Genomic DNA, 17,550 nt, shown 5'->3' with positions numbered 1-17,550 from the left:
AGTTCATGCAGGCCCAGCACTAACTACCATTCCGGCCGTGCAGTGGGTTTTACCTTGGGCACGAGGTAGGGCAGCACCACACGACTCTTGATGGCCATAACTTGCTTCAGACCATCTAAGGCAAACTCAGACACCTCCTCATCCTCCTGCACAGAAGGGATAGAGGATCTGGCACCTCCAACCCCTCCCACCCTCCTATGGTGCCCATCGCAGGACAAGCACAAAGCTAGATCTGATTGATCCTGCTATACCCACTCCCTCTGATGGCCTAGCAAGATAAACGCTGCTTGCGTTTTGTTTCCACAGTGCCAGTGAAAGCCAAACTGGGAGGTGTGTGGCAGACCCACTCACCAGCTGCTTCAGCAGAAACGGAAGGATGTCCTCCAGGGCCTGGTGGCCAATGGTGGAGTGGAGCTGCTCAAAAGTCTTGGCTGCTGCCTCCCTGACCTCCTCCAGTGGGTCACACAGAGCCTTCCTGGCTGTGGGCACGAGGGACTCGGAGAAATAGAGCACCTGCAAGACCATAGGCACTGCTGACCTGACAGACAAACACAGGAGCCAGGCAAGCCAGGGAGCCCACAGAGGGAATGCGGCCCGGCCAACACAGCTTCCTTGGTAAGATTCTTCTCTTCATTTGACTCTTCACTGTGAAAACGTTCACAATCAAGAAGCATAGAAGACACATAATGCAACGCCATGTATTAAAAATCAATGACTTAGCTTTTTTAAGGGAATTCTCTTCGTCTGGCTCAGGGTGTCCCTCTCCTGCTATGTGTATTCATAGATAAATCAGGTTTGTCTTAGGATATGTTTGTGCACCCCACCCCCTACAAGAAGTCCAAACACCTTCACATGACAAGGCCCTTCACAACCTGGCCATTCTTTCCCTGGACTCTTGCTTTTCTCTTGGAAGGTACCAGGTCCTTCTGCAGGCTCAGCTCGGCTATTTGCTTCTCTGTGAAGTGCTTGAGTCTGCACTGGATCAATGGGGACCCTCTGACCCCTCGGGAAAGAGTTCCATCATAGCAGAGCTCTTCCAACTGCCTCACCGCCGGACAGCGGGCACTTTGTAGGGGGACCTGGCCTGAGTCGCAACTCTACACTTGTCAAATGCAAATACACTAAAAGAAAGCTAATTCATCCATGAATACACGCAACAAGAGAGGGACCCCCTGAGCCAGACGAGGAGGCTGCTCGCTTACATTTCTCCCTGGCAACCACCCAGTCACTTCGGTGCTTGCATCTCAATCGAGAGACTGCATTCTCACCCTACTTCCTAGGGATGTTTCGAGGATGAATTTACCTCAGAAAGCAGGGTCAGTGCAAAGTACTCCAAAGCCCTAGCATATTGCTACTATGGTAACAGTATTATTACTACAGACAACACACTTCCACCCACTGGGTACTTAAGCTCGTCTACTGCACTCCTTCTAGGAATGAGTGCATACCCCTCCTCCCACTCCCAGCGCCCTCCGTGCTCACATGCACACATGCACGCGCACGCACACACGCACACGCGCACATGCACACCTTTCCTTCTCTGGGGAGGTTGCTCTGGAGCCTCCTCAGGTATGGGGAAGGAAGGCTCACTTTCACTTCCCAAAGGCCACCTGAGGCCTTAGGCCACTATTTTTAAGCCTGTGACGCTAAAAGAAAAGCTAAGAAGAGGGAAATGAGCACCCGCTGTCAGCAGTACCCCAGGGAGGGGAAAAGCAGAGATACCTCCCAGGGTGAAGCTTTGCCCCACCCCCACCCCCCACCCTGAGTCGGGTCACAGGGGATCCAGCCAGGGGCCCTCAGAGGACACTCACGGCATCACGGCTGGTGGACTTCATGATCTCGCTCAGCCCGATGCACACGCCCTGCCTCTCGTCACTCTTTGGGGACCGCAAGCCCTCCTCGAGGATAGGGATGATCTCGGGGAGGATCTTCTCCCCCAACTTCCGGACGAGGTCTCCTAGGGTCCTAGCTGCGATCTGCCAGCAGAGATCAATCAGGACAGCAGCTCCAGAGTGAAGTCCCAGTGTCCCGGGCTTCACATTCCCAAACGCTCCACCTCTCTAGTGGGCCCAGGTACTGGCAAACCACCATGGAATCAAATGAGCTCTTAGTTGCCTACACACCTATACAGCTTCGAGCAAAAGCTGTCACCTTCTACATAAGCATGCGATTCCATATGCTTCATGGTTCCAGAATTTAAAACTTCAGCCTAGACATCACTGAAGCTCCCACCTTTGCTCAAGGAGAACAGAATGTGAAACAAATGCTTCAAAGAAAAAATTCATGCTCCCTCCCTCTCCAGTCACCAGAGGTGCAGCTTCCAAGGAGGAAGGCATCAGGACAGCTGGGTCAGAAACAGGTCTGGGAGACGTACCGTTCTCTTATCTGCACAGGTGCTGGCCAAGAAACCCAGCAAGAGCCCGAAGAGAGTGGGCAGGATCTCTCGTAAGGTGCGGGGAGTGTTGGAGACCACAATCTTCCAGACGTGCAGGGATGCCTGACGCACGACCAGCTGGGTATCCGAGCGGCCCATGTACAGCCCTGCCAACACACGGTTCCGCCGATCCACACCCAGGGCCGTGATGATTGCCTGTAGCCAGCGAAGATGCAAGGAACAGAGCACGTGGAATGTGAACAGAGCATGTGACCTCCGTGGCCTGTGTGCCCCGGCCACCCGCAGAGAGAAGGCAATCACTCCAGGGCAGGCACCTTGTTGGACTGCGCTGTTCCAAAGTTATCATCTTCAGAGGCCGTTTCTGTGGTCATTTTCCCTGTAACTCCGGAGATGTGGAACAGGAGGTCCCCCAGGAGCTGCACAGAGCTGAACCTGAAACATGAGTGCAGATGACAGTCACACAGATGCAGGCAAGTCTCCCAACCATATCTCACACCAGACAGGAGGAGATGGACCCACATTAATGGTGGCCCCCAGGAATCGTGGAAAAGCCACAGGTGGTCTTCATGTCTTTCCACTTTATCGCAGGTGTTTACTACCAATGAACATATATATACATGGGAGTTTTATAATGGGAAAGAATAAACATTTTGAAAAAGCACACAAATGATAGATGTTGGAACATCTCATGAATCAAAGTCTTCAAAAGATAGCATGTATGCAAAAGGGCAGCATGAACAGGTGGGCAGGAATCTGGGTCATCACAAATCCAAAGTCCTGAGCACTGAGAGGCCAAGTCAGAAAGAGAAACTTGCCTTCTCATGAGTAAAATGAGGTTTCACTTTTAAAAGATTATAAAAGAAGCTTTCCAGAAGCTCCCAACTGCCAATCACAAGCACACCATCCAGTCTGGAAAGGGATCCATCCCCAAGGGAGCCTTTAGATGAAACCACAGCCCCAGCTGGCTCCTGACTGCAGCCTCTGGAGACCCTGAGCAGAGGAACCAGCCTGGACTCCTTACCCACAGATAATAAATACGGGCTGTCTTACGCCTTTATGTTTTGGAGTAAAAAAGAGTCTAATGCAGCAATAGATAAACTAAAACAGAAACCAATACTGAGAGAAGTGAGGAGACTTCAAGGCCACATAGCTGATTCCAAGCCAGGTGTGCTAACCCAGACAGAATCTCTTCATCACCACATTTACGACTGTCTGCAGCCTAGATTACAAAGCCAATTTTTAATTTTTTTTACTTTAAAGTTGCTGTTGGGTCAATTCCAACTCAGTGAGCCTATAGGAAAGTAGAGCTGTCCCCATTGGGTTTTCAAGGCTGTAAACTGTACAGAAGCAAACTGCCACACCTTTCTCTCATAGAGCAGCTGGTGGATTCGAACCGCTGAACTTTAGTCAACAACTACTGTACCACCTGGGCACATTCTGTCATGATTGGCAGTGGTGGTATGTAGTGGAGTTGGCTCTGACTCATAGCAACCCTGTATTGGGTTTCCGAGGTTGTAAATCTTTATGGGAGCAGAAAGCCTCTTCTTTCTCCTGAGGAATGACTGTCAGTTTCAAACTCCTGACCTTGAGGCTAGCAGCCTGACATGTAACCACTACGCTATCAGAGCTCCTTCTGCCATGATTAGGTTTCCAAAAAGTGAGTCTTTTAAAACCTAATCACAGAAATCATTTCAACGAAATGAAATGTGATAGGATGAGTGCAAAACCGGTATTCTTCCATGTAACCTGTCACTCAATTCACAATAAAAGCTTAAAAAAAAAAAAGATTATAAAAGCAAAATGCAAGTATGCCCAAAAGGGATGCATGAACAGGAAACTAGGAATCATGAGCATCAGAAATGGAGTTCTTGAGAAGGAGGGCTCAGAAGGATGAACTCTAGTCCTTGTCAAAGTAGACTTCATTTTTTAAGTTTACAAATTGTCTCACTCTAACTGAAAATTCAAGAAATTCAGAGGGATAGAAGAACCACACACACCATTTAAAAAGGCCCCAAAATTCCCACCACCGTGGAGACCTGGCACTGGGTGACATAGTTGTAACACAGCTCCCAATTCATGACAGCGCCCAACCACACACCATGTGGGTAACAGAAAACACGTGCTCTGGCAACAACAAACTGAGGGCTCTTGGTGTCAGCTAATACAGTCCTAGCTCAGTCTTATCTTTATCTGGTTGAATAATGAAAGAAGGAATGGATGAGCGAGCATTTTTTTAGAATCAACTTTTCAAATGATAAACAACAACCCAAAACCCAATGCTACTGAATCAGTTCCGACTCTCAGCGACCCAGACGAACAGACAGAACTGCCCTGAAGGGTTTCCAACACTGTAAATCACAGGGTGGCTGGTGGGTTTGAACTACCAACCATTCAGGTTAAGAGCTTTAACCACTGTGCCACCCGGGCTCCTTTGATCCACAATATTATAGCAGATCTTCTTCTAGATATATCTTTCAGCACCTGACCAAAGATGGCCTTGGAATAAAATCCTACGAGTGTCATTTTCATTGCAGGTTAAGACTTTGCCATTTTAGTATAACTAGAAAGCTGAATAGAGAGAACTTTTTTCAAAGAGAATCAGAATGAAGGCCTGGCTACAGGAAGTGGGAGAGTTACAAGACGGGTGACAGCGAGCGTCTAGAGAAAGCTGAACGGATTCATGGCAAAGTGTTGCTCTCTACTTCTCAAGTCAAGTTCTCACCTGATCCTCCAAAGGTCGTCAAACAGGCCCTGCTCCAGCTGGGGCAGCAACAGGGCAATGGCTGTCTCTGCATACATGGAGATGACCCGCTGGCCCGCTCGCAGCGCCGTATCCCGCACAAACTCATTCTCATCAGCAAGAGCCTGTGCATCAAGAGGGTGGGTCAGCTTTCCCCTGATCAGTCACCTAGACTGGACGGGAGACTCCCAAAACAGCAGGAAGGAGGAGGAAGGGGCCTGTCAGAGAAGCTACCCCCCACCCCAAGGAGCACTGTCATGGGTACCTACTTTGAGGATACAGGGGATGATGGGCCCCACGTAGGGAGTAAATTTGTCCCCGAAGGTGATGGGCAGGTAGTTGAACATCATGATGTACCCATCTCGGACGTGGGGGGCAATGTCCACTTTGCTGGCTGTTGCTACGATTTCTGGCATCAACTTCTCCAGCTTCTCTACCCCCAGACCAGCCATGACCTCAGCCAATCCTATAACCATAAGATGGAATGAACCCCCCATACATGAGGGCCCAATGAGGGAATTCCTGCTCTTGCCCCAACCTGCCCTGGCCTCACCTTGTGCAGCACCAGAGCGGTCCACGGAGCTCTGTTCATAGGTCAGCGTGTCCATGAGCCACGGTAGCAAGTCCTCAAAGCATGACTCCCCCATGCCCTTCACCATGGCCCCAAGAGCCTTTGCAGACACCGTGCGTACCTGTCAGAAAAACGAGAGCAGGGAGGGCGATGTGTTGCCACACAACAACCTTACAAGAGCTGGAACGGGACTCCTGATATCTGCTGCCTAATACCAGACACAAACCCTGCTTTCAGGAAATTCTCAGGAATCCTTTTTCTGGGGACTGGGCTAAATTAATGATCAACTCCCAACACCCCCAGACTTACCTCAGGCACAGGGTCCAAAAGGGAGGCTTTCAGGCCTGGAGTCACGCTTGGCAAGTAGGGAGCCAAATCCTACAAGAACACGAGAGGGACTCCTGTGGACCCACTCCACGGTGAATGTGACCTAACGTTCTGCTGACACGGAGCAAGCACTCCAGAGGAGCCCCACCAAGAAGAGCTATCAGCTCATGGAGAAAGTACAGAAACAGAACTGACTAAGCCACTCCTGCTCCACTGTTTCCTTGTAGGACTCAAGAAAACCTATTAGGAGACCCAAAAAGGTGAGCCCAGGAACCCCAAGATAGGTCCAGCAGAGCAACGAGGGCAGTCTAGTGTGCTTCGGCCTCCCGCCCTTCCTCTGGGACCAAGACCTGCTTAGCCTCCTGAATCTTTAGGAAATGAAATTTCTGGCACTTTCACAACTTCATTATCATTCTTGTTTTCCTTACCTTAAAATGTTTCTATCTCTTGATACAGCATTCAGCCTTGGAGAATCATTTTAAATATAGAAAACGCTTTATGCTCTCAGCAGCATCATTTAAAATAGCACAAAACCTTAGCAATCATATGACCAATGGGAGAATTACATAAGGTATGGTATCCAGACTTGGTGTATTATATACAATGGAGGAGCTTCAAAAAGGTCAAGGAAAAATTCCATGGTGTTTTAACGTCAATTTTCCATAAACTGTTTCAAGCACCCTTGAGTAGCTATTAAAAATCTGTTTTATGAACAACTTGCTGTAATTGGAAGTAAGTTTATATTCAGAACATAATAAAAATCGTTATCAGTAATTGTTATAGTGTTGGGGGACTATGAATAAAAAAAATTTTGGTTTTCTAACTACTTAATTTCCTAAAAGGAGTCCTGGGGTGGTGCTGTGGGTTAATGCGTTGGACTGCAAAGTTGGTTTGAACCGAAAGGTCGGTGGTTCAAGCTCACCATCCACTCCTCAGAAACCTCAGAGTCACTATGGCTTGGAACTGACTCGACAGTACTTAACAACAAAAATTTCCTAAATGTCCTCTGACTGACATGGTAGTGCTTCAGTCTTTATCTTCTGTCACTTGGAGACACAGAGTTGTAGTCAGTCAGGTCACATACAAGCTCTTGGAAGGACACACCCACAAATACAGCCCATCTCCCACTCGAGACTCACTTCCTCCTGGCACACAGCAAGTGGTCAAAGGAATAGGCACTTTGGCACCACTCCTAAAAGCTCAGAGGCGCTGGACCCCCCCTCTACCTCAATCTGAACAGGGGCCTCCCCTGAGTACAAAGTTAAGAAAGACTTGAACCATTGTTGTCTGCAAGATACCCGGAGAGCCTAAATTTCTACCCCTACTCCTCCCCAAATGGCCCATTTCTCTTCCCAAACCTTCTCCACCTGCTGCGGGCAGGGACTCTGTGACCCACACCAGCGCATCTGCCCTGTGAAGCTATGGCTGTTACCTTCTGATCAGTCAGGGAGTACATGTTGCCAATGATCTGAGCTGCCATCTTCCGTGTGTCTGTTGAACGGTCCTGGAAGGCTCTTTGGACAATGGGCATGATAAGGGCCAGGGACGGGGCATCGATGAAGTGGACGAACTTGGTGTCCAGCAGGGTCTGCAAGCACTTCTGGGTCTTCCTGGAGGGATCCGTCAAGGCATCCAGCAGGACTGGGGCAATGGCTGCGGGTCCCAACAGGTGAGAGGTACATTTGTACAAGTCTTTCGAGAGATTAGTCAGTGGCCCCAGAAGGCCTGAAGGCCTGCCTATGAGATGCCAGCTGGGAAGCGTTCCAGTCTGCTCTCTCCCCCAGCAGGAAGTGGAGGAAACCGTGCTGAGCTGTGACTGGCCAACACCTGTGGTGACTATCAATGGGTAATGAACAGCAACCACATTGTTGAGCCCCACAGGCGAGCAATGCCAGCATTAGGCACTGCATTCTAAAGTAGCAACCCAAAGTGTTTTGGTGAAGAAACTGTTCTGAGACATCAAAGGCCCCTGGACCAGGGGGGTAAGGAAGCACAAGGTGCTCAGAGCACCTACATGCAGACTGAACGAGTCTCAAACACTCAACACAAACGAGCCCTGCCCAAGGAATTCTCAGAGAGGACAAAACCCTGGCAGGTCTTTTCCCCAGCTCAGAGAACTTCACCAAAACAACTTCACCACTACAAAAACAACGCCGCTCCCCCACCCCCCCCAAAAAAAAAAAAAAAAATTGACAGGATTTGAACAGAAGTTTTGCCAATGAATATATGCAAATGACCAACCAGCTCATGAAGAGATGTTCAACATCATTAGTCATCAGGGCAATGCAAATCAAAACCACACCGAGTTATCCCTTCACCCCCACTACACCCAGTTGCACCTTCTGTCACAGGAGAATTGCCCCATGGGACTTTCTAAGTTGTAATATGAATAAAAACGGACTCCCGGTGCTGCGGTGGTTAAGCACTCGGTTGCTAAACCAATGCAGGGAGAGATGTGGCATTCTGCTTCTGTAAAAATGGAAAGCGTGGAAACCCTATGGACAGTTCTACTCTGTTCTATACACAGGTGCTATGACTGAGAATCACTCAGCAACAATGGGTCTAATTCTGAAATGAAGGAGGTCTGGTGTTGTCATGGTAAAGCACACAGCTGCTAACCAAAAGGTCAGCGGTTCGATTCCACCAAGACCTCCACCGGAGAAAGTGATGGCAATCTCTTCTGTAAAGATGGCAGACTTGGAAACCCTCAGGGGCAGCTCTCCCGTCCCGTATGCGCTGGACTCAGCACAGCAGGAACAGGTTTTGGTTTTCTTTGAAATCTTTATGGAAAAGGAACCCTAGTGGCACAATGGTTACCGTACTACTGACACCCAGAAGGTCAGCAGTTCAAGCCCACCAAGTATTCCATGGGAGAAAGATGTGGCAGATTGCTTCCAAAAGATTATATAGCCTTTACAACTTTATGAGGCCGTTTTACTGTCCTAGAGTACTGCTCTGAGTCAGAACTGACATCACACAACAATCATTACAGACACACATGGCCAGGGCTTTCTTCTAAAACACTGCTGGGTGGATTCAAAACCCGAGCCTTTCAATTCACAGCTAAGCATGTCAACCACTGCGCACCAGTGTACCTTTCATACCCACTAATGATAACTAAGTCACTGCTGTTGAGCCAATTCTGACTCACAGTAATCCTAGAGAACAGAGTAGAAATGTTCCATGGGGTTTCCAAGGCTGGAAATCTTCATGAAAGCAGAATGGCACATCTTTCTCCTAAGAAGAAGCTTAGTGGGTTTGAATTGCTAACCTTGTGATTAGTAGTCCAATGCTTAACCCACTCTGCTACCAGAGCTCCTTCATACTCATTTTGTGGTTGTTAAGTGTCATAGACTCATAGCAATCCCTATACAGCGTTTCTGAGACTGTCAATCTTGAGAGAACAGAAAGCCTCATCTTTTCCTATCATACCCACTGGGACGCCTAAATTCAAGCAGACAGACACTGAAGACTGCTCTGGACCAGTGGACACACAGACCACATCAGGCCGCCCAGGATTTAGATGTGAGATGACTGCAGACCTATGTGCCCTCAAGGGTGGGCCAGGAGCATACCCAGGATCTCCGGGTTCCTGATGACAGAGCCGATCTGCCTGAGCGCCTGTTGCCCAGCCTTCTGCACCTTGACGTGGGAGTCGGTCAGCACCTCCGTGAGCTTAGGCACAATGTTGGGCAGGCAGGATGACAGCTGCTTGGGAGCGCAGTACGCCATAGCCCCGAGCAGCTCCACTGACCCTGCGGACAAACACAGCCAGCACTGATCAGCCGAGCCCAGGCCTGCAAATACCCTGGGTGGGCTGCAATGAAAGGGGCACCCCTTGCGCTCCTCTGCTGGCCAGGCTCCAGGCCTCCTTGCGGGGAAGGGGACACTGCTGAGCAGGGGAAGCCCAGCTGACGAGCAGTGGGGAGTCAGTCCTGGCAGGGATCCATGGCCAAGTCATTTCACTGCTCTGGCCTCAGTTTCCCCATCCACAAGTGAGAAAGTGGACCTAGAACTGTGATTTTTTTCAAACAACAGAGAATCTTCTTCAGATCAAGAGAGAAGTCAAGTGGGAGAGCAGCAGACCTTGACCCTGCCCCACACAAGGCAGCTCCGTGACCTGTGGTGCATATTAAGGTGCCGGATAAAAGTCAGTCTTCTGCCAGAGCTGTACTGGGGAAAGCTTGAGAGCCACAGAACCAGGGAACTTCTGAGACTATTTCTACAGCTTCCAGGCCCCAGGACTTCAAAGTCAAGGGCTGTAGCTGTCAGCAGACCCACGCTTGGTGTGGAAGCACACAAACTACAGAGGATCGAGGCTGGGCCCTTCCCCTGGCCTGAGGGCCACACACACAGGACAAGGGCTGTGGGCTGTGGCAATCTGGATCAGAACAGAAAGCTGAGGGAGAGGGAAAGGAGGGGAGATATTACCTGCTTTGGTCCTCCAGGACTCCTCCTCAAGGGCGGCCAGTAAGGAGGGGAGCACCAGCTTCACCCCGTGAGCACTCAGGTTGCTCATCACAGCTTTGGCACAATCATCTGCAGCCTCAAGGGAGGAGAAAGGACGTTCAGAGGCCTCCTCACCAACATGAGGCACAGGACCTGGTGCTGATGTCACATCGGGTGTCCTTCCAACAGTCAGCACTCAGGGGGTCTCAGTGTTACACCCTGCACTGGGCCTGGGATATAGCCAGCCTGCCCACCGGCTCTTGCCTGCAGCCTCAGGACTTACCTCACGCACATACTGGTTCCCATCCCCGAAGCAGAGCAGCAGGTGTGGCAACACGTGGACTACGTATGGCTCAAAGAGCTTCCCCAGCATGGTGCAGAGCATCTCAAAGGCAAAGAGGGCTCCTGGGGGGCAGGGGTAGAGGGGAGCCACTGAGGAACCTCTACCAGCAACATTCCCACTACCTCCTCACCCTCTAGAAATACCCAGGACTGATGTGGCTGCCCCAGGAGGGCGCAGTGGCCTATATCTCAGCCCAAGCTGCCCCAGCGTCAGGCTGTGGATGAGAGGCAGACGAGCACGGGGTGTTGGGTGCTGGGTGCTGGCGGCTAGAAAGGCGACATCTCACGGTAGTGCTGAGTTCGAATGACAGCGTCCAGGCCACAGGATCAAGGACCCAGAGAGAATGAGGCAAACATATGAGACACACACCCTCTCGCCGGCGGAAGTTCTTCTTGTCCTGGATGGCATCAGTAAGCGTTGCCATCATTTCCTGCTGCTTGAGTGAGAGGATGCCCAGGCCTTTCACCAGGCCGGCCAGCCCGTATGCAGCCCCTTTGCGCTCGGCGTACTTGTCTGATTCCAGCAACTGCTGCATCAGCCTCTGGATCATCGCTCCCGCATCCTCCTTGATGGCCGGCACAAGAGGCGGCAAGCAGCTCGCCACAGATTCCTGGACCTGAGAGGGTGCAGCAGTGTTACTAACAGATCGGCCACAGCCATGTCCCTGTGCATCACTAAGTGTCTCCAATCCCACCCCAGCCACTGCCTGCCCAGTCGCAGGGCTCAGAGGAGCCCTGGTACTCGGCACACCCCTTCATGTGGGACACGTGCTCCAAGAGGAGTGCACGTTACAATCGGCCAGAGACGAGGAGAACTGAGGCCTTGGAAAGTGGGGGCAAGCCCGAAAAGATCCAGTCCACTCAGAGAAACACCTCCAGCAACAAGCACAGTACTGCTCCTCCACAGATTCGGCTCATGTCTCTGGTTTCCAGTCTCACAAGACTGAGGCCAAGATACACAGCCAACATTCTTTCCAGGAAGCACCATACAAACAGCACAGCCTTGCACTTTCCAGTACCCAAGTGGGACGCAGCAGGTCAGCTTTTCTGATACCTTCTCTGACCACAATTTTGTAAACTTTTGCTTCTCAACTGTGCATTTTATGAAAGCAGTCTGGGTGTTTCAAAACACAAATCATAAAAAACCTCTGCTAATGTGTTTTTCCAAATCAAGAGAAAGGGGGGAAACCAGAGATGGAGGCAGAGACGATGACGTGGAGAGATGGAGTGGCTGGGGACTCCAGACCCAGAGAGGGAGAGGGGCTGTGTGCTGACGACCGAGGGGCAGGCTTGCAGGGTATACCTTTTGATTGGTTGATGATGCATGGAGGGGACTGTAGCCATGGCAATGAAACGATATATGATAGGGTAAATGTAAAGCTAATGTTCTCCCATGTAAAGTATCACAAAATTCACAATAAAAACTTAAATTAAAAAAAAAAGTGAAGGCGGGGGATTCCTTTGCACTATGGCTTGGAGGCTGTAGTAAAAGGCACCTGACACACAACACCAGCACAGGGAAAGGGTGAGGAACAAGCCTGATACAAGAGGGGCCTGTCTTTTTCTATTTTAGTCGCTGGGTTATAAATGAAAGGCTTACACCAAGTGTAAAAAATGACCATTAGCTTGGAAAAGAGAAAAATATACAAGAGACAGCGTAAAGAACCTCCTCACCAGGGGCGTCCTCTGTGGACTCTCACTTTTCACTACAAACACTCCTGGGGTGGGGGTGCTGTTGAGTCCAACTCAGAGTGACCGGCATAGGGTTTCCTAGCCTGCAAACCTCTATGGGAGCAGAAAGCCTCATCTTTCTCCCATGAAGTAGCTGGTGGATTCAAACCACCGACTCTGCTGCTAACAGTTCAACACACAACCCATGATGCCAGCAGGGTTCCATAACAATCCGAACTAGTTAGCAGTCCATACACAGTACACACCGAGCACGCATATGAGGAAGTTGGACTAGTTAGCAGTCCATACGCAGCGAGCACGCACACGAGGGAGATGAACTAGTTAGCAGTCCGTACACAGCGAGCACGCACACAAGGGAGATGAACTAGACGTCTTGATGCAGACACAGACCCTGGGCAAGGAGGCTGAGCACACATGGACAGGTACACACAGAGAGAAGCCTATGACAAACCCATTACAGTGCTCCCCTGGGCCACAAACCTGGATGTGCCATGAGAGAGGGGGGCTAAGCCATCTGGAGCCTGGTCACCCGCTGTCCCACTATCTGTCCCAAGCATGGCCCCTCCAATTGCTCAACTGGCCCCATGGACCCCTGACCAGGTGGCAAGTACCTGCTGGGAGGGAGTGGAGAGGGCCGCAATAAGCTTGGCAACAATGGGTTTCACTTTGGGGTCGCTCTTGTCCAGGTGCTTGGCCAGGGAGCCCATCAGGACCACCACACTCTGCCGCACAGCGTCATAGCTGGCATCATTGGGTGCATCTTTCAGAAACTCCTCAAACACTGGCAGCAGTGAGTTGACGTTCTCCTGGAAAGACAAGCCCACCTGGGGACCTGAGGCAGAGTCTGTGCAGTTGAGTCTCGGGAAAAGGGCTTCTGTCCCAAGAGTCACCCCAAATCTGGTTCTGGAGAGGTCTCCTGGCGTGAGGGGACAGCCAGCAATGCATGCGGGTGGCTAGGGCCCAGCTGGACTACCACAGGTGTGTAACAACGCAACATTACCTCACAGATGAGAAGGAGCGTGATGGCAGACTTCCACTGCAGGGCTAACACCCCACCAAGCTTCCTGTCACTAGTCATCTATGTCACCAATGCTAAGCCTAGCCTCCTGGGGGGCCCGGCCTTCCTCCACCCCTCAGCCAGCTGAAATCCTCACCTTTCCATGGGTGTTGAGTGTTGAGAGGGCTGCATCTAACATGCACTTCCGCACATCAGGATTTCGGTCGTTGAGGGCATCAGGGACAAAAAACTGAAAGAGGGGCTTCACCTGAGAGCTGTCCAAATACTCAGATAGTTTGTTCAAGGCCAAAGCCAAGCCACACCTGGGGAAGAAGTGGGAGTGAGTCAGTGGAGTGAGATCGGGCCAGGTGTCCAGTCTACCGATAAGAGTAATTCCAGGCCATCAGAAGAGAGGGCCAGTACTTACTTACCCAACAGTCTGGACAAGCAACCTATCAAACAGGCCCACCCTCAGCCCCGAGTTTACCCCTGGCAGGATGGCCCAGGGCAGAAGACCAGCTCTGCTTGGTGTCCCCGTGTGTAAATGTGAGGCCTACCCCTCTAGCTCCAAGGTAGGTCAGAGGAGGAGAGGCGAGAGGTGAAGGTACTGGATGTGCTCAGAGGTGAACACAGTCTACAAAGACAAAGTGAAATTCCTCTCTCCAACTGTAGCGTGGTAGGAAGGCTCCAAGGGCAAAGAATCAGTGGCCCACACTCGGCTGATAGTCTCGAGGGAAAAGGCAATACTCCCCACTTGCGAGAGGGGCTGAGACATCACTCCGTCGGAATGGAGAACACCGAGGCCAGCCACTCAGGGAGCCAATATCTACCACGTGTCTACCACACACCTGCTCTAGGAAGGGTCTTCCAAGGTCACTTGCTCCCTAGTCCTCCAACTGCTACTCTTAGGCACTGAGGGAAAGGAGCTAACATTCACTGATCACTTAACACGCTGTTGTTACAGTTGATTCTTATCACGCTATTAAGTAGGTTCTCTTATCGTACCCTTCATGCTGCTGAAGAAACAAACCGAAAAAACGGAGAAGTGGACCTAGGGTCACACAGCCAGTACCCACAGACGCCAGCACTAGAACCCAGGTCTTTGGTGCCAAGGTCATGCTAGCCTCGCTGTCCCAGCACCCGCCCAGCCAACGAGGGCAAGCTCTGAGAATGACAAGGGCCACACTGGTATACCTGGCTTCCCACTGATCTGGAGGAGATTCTGAAATAACTCGTCCCAAGGCATCCAGAACCGGGGGTGGTCGCTGCAACAGACGAGAAGATAAATGCTCTGTGCAGTTTGCTCTCCCTGGCCCCCAGGACTGTGAGGCGGACTATGTACGGGCAGAATCCAAGCTCACGTGGCACCACCCAGAGCCTGTCAGTACTCACATAGAGCTTCTCCTGGTAGATCTCCATGAGCCGGCCCATGACTTCCGCAGCCTGCCACTGGTAGCGTGCAACTGCCTGGGCGAGGGCTTCAGCCCCCGCCTGCCTGACAGCCGCCTCATAATAAATGACATCATCAATCAGCAAGGAGCAGAGATCAGGCTGTAGGTCGAGCTCCATCGATGACCAGAGCCTGTGCAGATGCCAGGCAAGGGGCTAGTTAGATAAGGTCCTGCAGCTTCTCTGCCTAAACCCGGCCACCCCGGCTTTCCCTCCACTGTGGGCTGAGCACACCTGCACTGGAGCCCCTCTCTTACAGCGGGGTGAGGACAGAAGAAGGAAATTTAGACCTTCCAGCAACCCTCACCTCTCAGCCAGCTTCCGGATCTCCTCCTCCTTATCAAACTTGACCACCCAGAGCCGCCGTAAAAGGTTCAGGCCATTCTTCTCATCAGTATCGGGCACTGGCAACACCATGTGGAGCTCCATCAGCCCCTGCCGAGATGGGGGCACACAGGGCCGTGTGAATTGCAGCCTTGTAGAGCAAGAGCTTCTGACCTGCCTCTTTGCCTTCCTCTGGGACTGTTCTATCAAGATGCAGCCAGTGGCCACGTGTGGCTACTTAAAGTAAAATCAAGTCGGAATCATCGCAAACACAGCTCCTCAGCGCCGCCAGCCACTGCAAGTCATCAATGACCGTGTGGCTACTGGGAGTGCTGGGAATCAAGTCAGCACTGTCTGCTGGTCTCGTGTGGAATGATGGTGTGCATTGGCAGTACTGCTGTCATTCTGCCAGAAGAACAACAGGTCTGTGTTGGAAGACGTATAGCCAGAATGCTCCTTAGAGGTAAGGAAGGCCAGACTTGTTCTCACATACTTTGGTCATGTTATCAGAAGGGCCCAGTTCCTAGAGAAGGACATCATGTGTGGTATAACAGAAAGTCAGCAAAAAAGAAGAAGATTCTCAAGAAGATGGACAGACACAGTGTCTACAACAATGGGCTCAAACACAGTAATGATTGTGAGGTTGGCGCAGGACCAGGCAGTATTTCATTCTGTTGTACAAAGGGCTGCTATGAGACATGACTGATTCGATGGCACCTACCAATGGTGATAGAGCTTTTTTTTAAATGTAAAATTTAGAAGTTTAACTCAAAACCAAACAGACAAACTTTCTGAAAAAGGTAGGTCCCTGGTGGAATGAATTTAGCTCTAACAAAAATTACCACCTTGCCCTTAGCTTCCATATTTTTAACTAGGTACCAGTGAAAACTGTCAACCACAGGCAGTTTCAGACTAGCGTCTGAGAACCACTCCAATAGGATTCTTTAGTTTGGAGCCCAAAAGCCACCAAGGAAAAGTCAAGTACAAGGTGGTGAGTTGAGAACATGAACTAACCCTGTCAGTTACACCTGTCTATAAAACTACCGCACCCCACCTTCCATGTAAAAACACAGATGCCATCTTCAAAAGTGAAGGGAAAAAACAGAAAACAATACATTGCAACTGATTAGTTGTTCTGATTCTCAGGAAGACCCAACCCAAGACCCCTTCTCACTGCCTCTCTAGGACACACTGATGTAGACATGAGGCAGCTCCCAACAGGGTGAGGGATGGTCTCTCAAAAGCCCACTGTGAGCTCAAACTGGAATATAGTGACAAGTGAGGATGGCAGTGGACCACGAAGACAGTGGGCACTTACCCGGAGCGCGGTGTCCCGCACGCTGGCACACGGGGACTGCAGGGCAGAGAGCAGCACGCCCACCTCCTCCTGTTCTGCGAAGGCACAGCCATCCTCTCCGCTGCTGCTGGCACACAGGGTGGTCAGCGAGTCTGAGGCCAGAACCTGCACAGAGCATTGGCCCGCGGGGTTGAGTTCATACTCTAGGGTTCAGAGCGGGAAAAGAACTGAGAATACCCACCCCTCACCCTCCACAGACCCATGAGAGCCGGGGCAGAGTAGCAGGGCTAGGAGAACTGTGCAGGTCAACAAACAGCTCTTCTGACCAAGTGCAAGAGTCAGGGATGGGGGGCAGACCACCAGGATCCCCGCCCACATTGAGATCTATATTCACAGAACAAATGACAGTAGCTGCCAGCTGAAAGCCAGATCACCTGTAGGCGGGGAGAGCCCGTCCCGATCACCCAGGTCAGCAGGCGCAGCATGGCCACTCGAGGTAGCAGCTCCGGCCCATTCTAGAACACAGCAGAGTCAGCTCAGGGAAAGTATGTAACCAAGCCCAGAAGCCAACCAAGGCCTCCTCCCGCCTTCAGGCTCCACAGTACGTTTACCACTAAATTCATAGGAACCAGTTTCAGTCAACCATGACCCTCAGAACATAAAAAAAGAACCGTGAAGCTGGCTAAGAATCACAAACCATGACATGCAGAAGGCCTGCACACATACAAATACTCCATTTTTATAAAAAGAAAAAAGCAAAATAAAATGAGGCCCCATTCTTCTTCCATCTCTGGGGAGATTACCACTGTCTGAGGTTGAAGCAGGCCTGGAGAAAGGAAGCTCCTAGTAAGGGGGCACCTCAGAATATCCCACGGGACCCAGGAAGCCCATCCCGTTCCCCCATGGGCTGTGTGAGGCACACATATGAGGGGGCTTTAAAAAAAAAAAAAGTTCGTGGACAAATGGA

General features: G+C 50.9%; 1 protein-coding gene across 1 annotated transcript in view; it reads right to left on the bottom strand.

The window, feature by feature from the left end:
* The window catches only part of GCN1L1 (GCN1 general control of amino-acid synthesis 1-like 1 (yeast)), a 66,194-nt gene that overhangs the window by 9,659 nt on the left and 38,985 nt on the right, over positions 1-17,550 (bottom strand). Inside the window, exons 27-47 of the mRNA XM_006865450.1 lie at positions 17,018-17,098; positions 16,605-16,748; positions 15,270-15,397; positions 14,906-15,095; positions 14,708-14,778; positions 13,671-13,836; positions 13,128-13,322; positions 11,195-11,441; positions 10,766-10,887; positions 10,465-10,579; positions 9,609-9,788; positions 7,466-7,686; positions 6,016-6,084; positions 5,689-5,827; positions 5,405-5,601; positions 5,118-5,260; positions 2,710-2,827; positions 2,375-2,590; positions 1,812-1,976; positions 352-513; positions 54-146 (exon numbers count right to left, since the gene is read on the bottom strand). Coding sequence (XP_006865512.1) covers positions 54-146; positions 352-513; positions 1,812-1,976; positions 2,375-2,590; positions 2,710-2,827; positions 5,118-5,260; positions 5,405-5,601; positions 5,689-5,827; positions 6,016-6,084; positions 7,466-7,686; positions 9,609-9,788; positions 10,465-10,579; positions 10,766-10,887; positions 11,195-11,441; positions 13,128-13,322; positions 13,671-13,836; positions 14,708-14,778; positions 14,906-15,095; positions 15,270-15,397; positions 16,605-16,748; positions 17,018-17,098 — 3,162 coding nt within the window. The remainder of the gene's footprint in view (positions 1-53; positions 147-351; positions 514-1,811; positions 1,977-2,374; positions 2,591-2,709; positions 2,828-5,117; positions 5,261-5,404; positions 5,602-5,688; positions 5,828-6,015; positions 6,085-7,465; positions 7,687-9,608; positions 9,789-10,464; positions 10,580-10,765; positions 10,888-11,194; positions 11,442-13,127; positions 13,323-13,670; positions 13,837-14,707; positions 14,779-14,905; positions 15,096-15,269; positions 15,398-16,604; positions 16,749-17,017; positions 17,099-17,550) is intronic.

This window comes from Chrysochloris asiatica, unplaced genomic scaffold (genome assembly GCF_000296735.1).
Source record: "Chrysochloris asiatica unplaced genomic scaffold, ChrAsi1.0 scaffold00078, whole genome shotgun sequence".
Lineage (NCBI taxonomy): Eukaryota > Metazoa > Chordata > Mammalia > Afrosoricida > Chrysochloridae > Chrysochloris > Chrysochloris asiatica.
The sequence above is the reverse complement of the archived record's forward strand: the minus strand, read 5'-3'. Positions and strand labels throughout refer to the sequence as shown.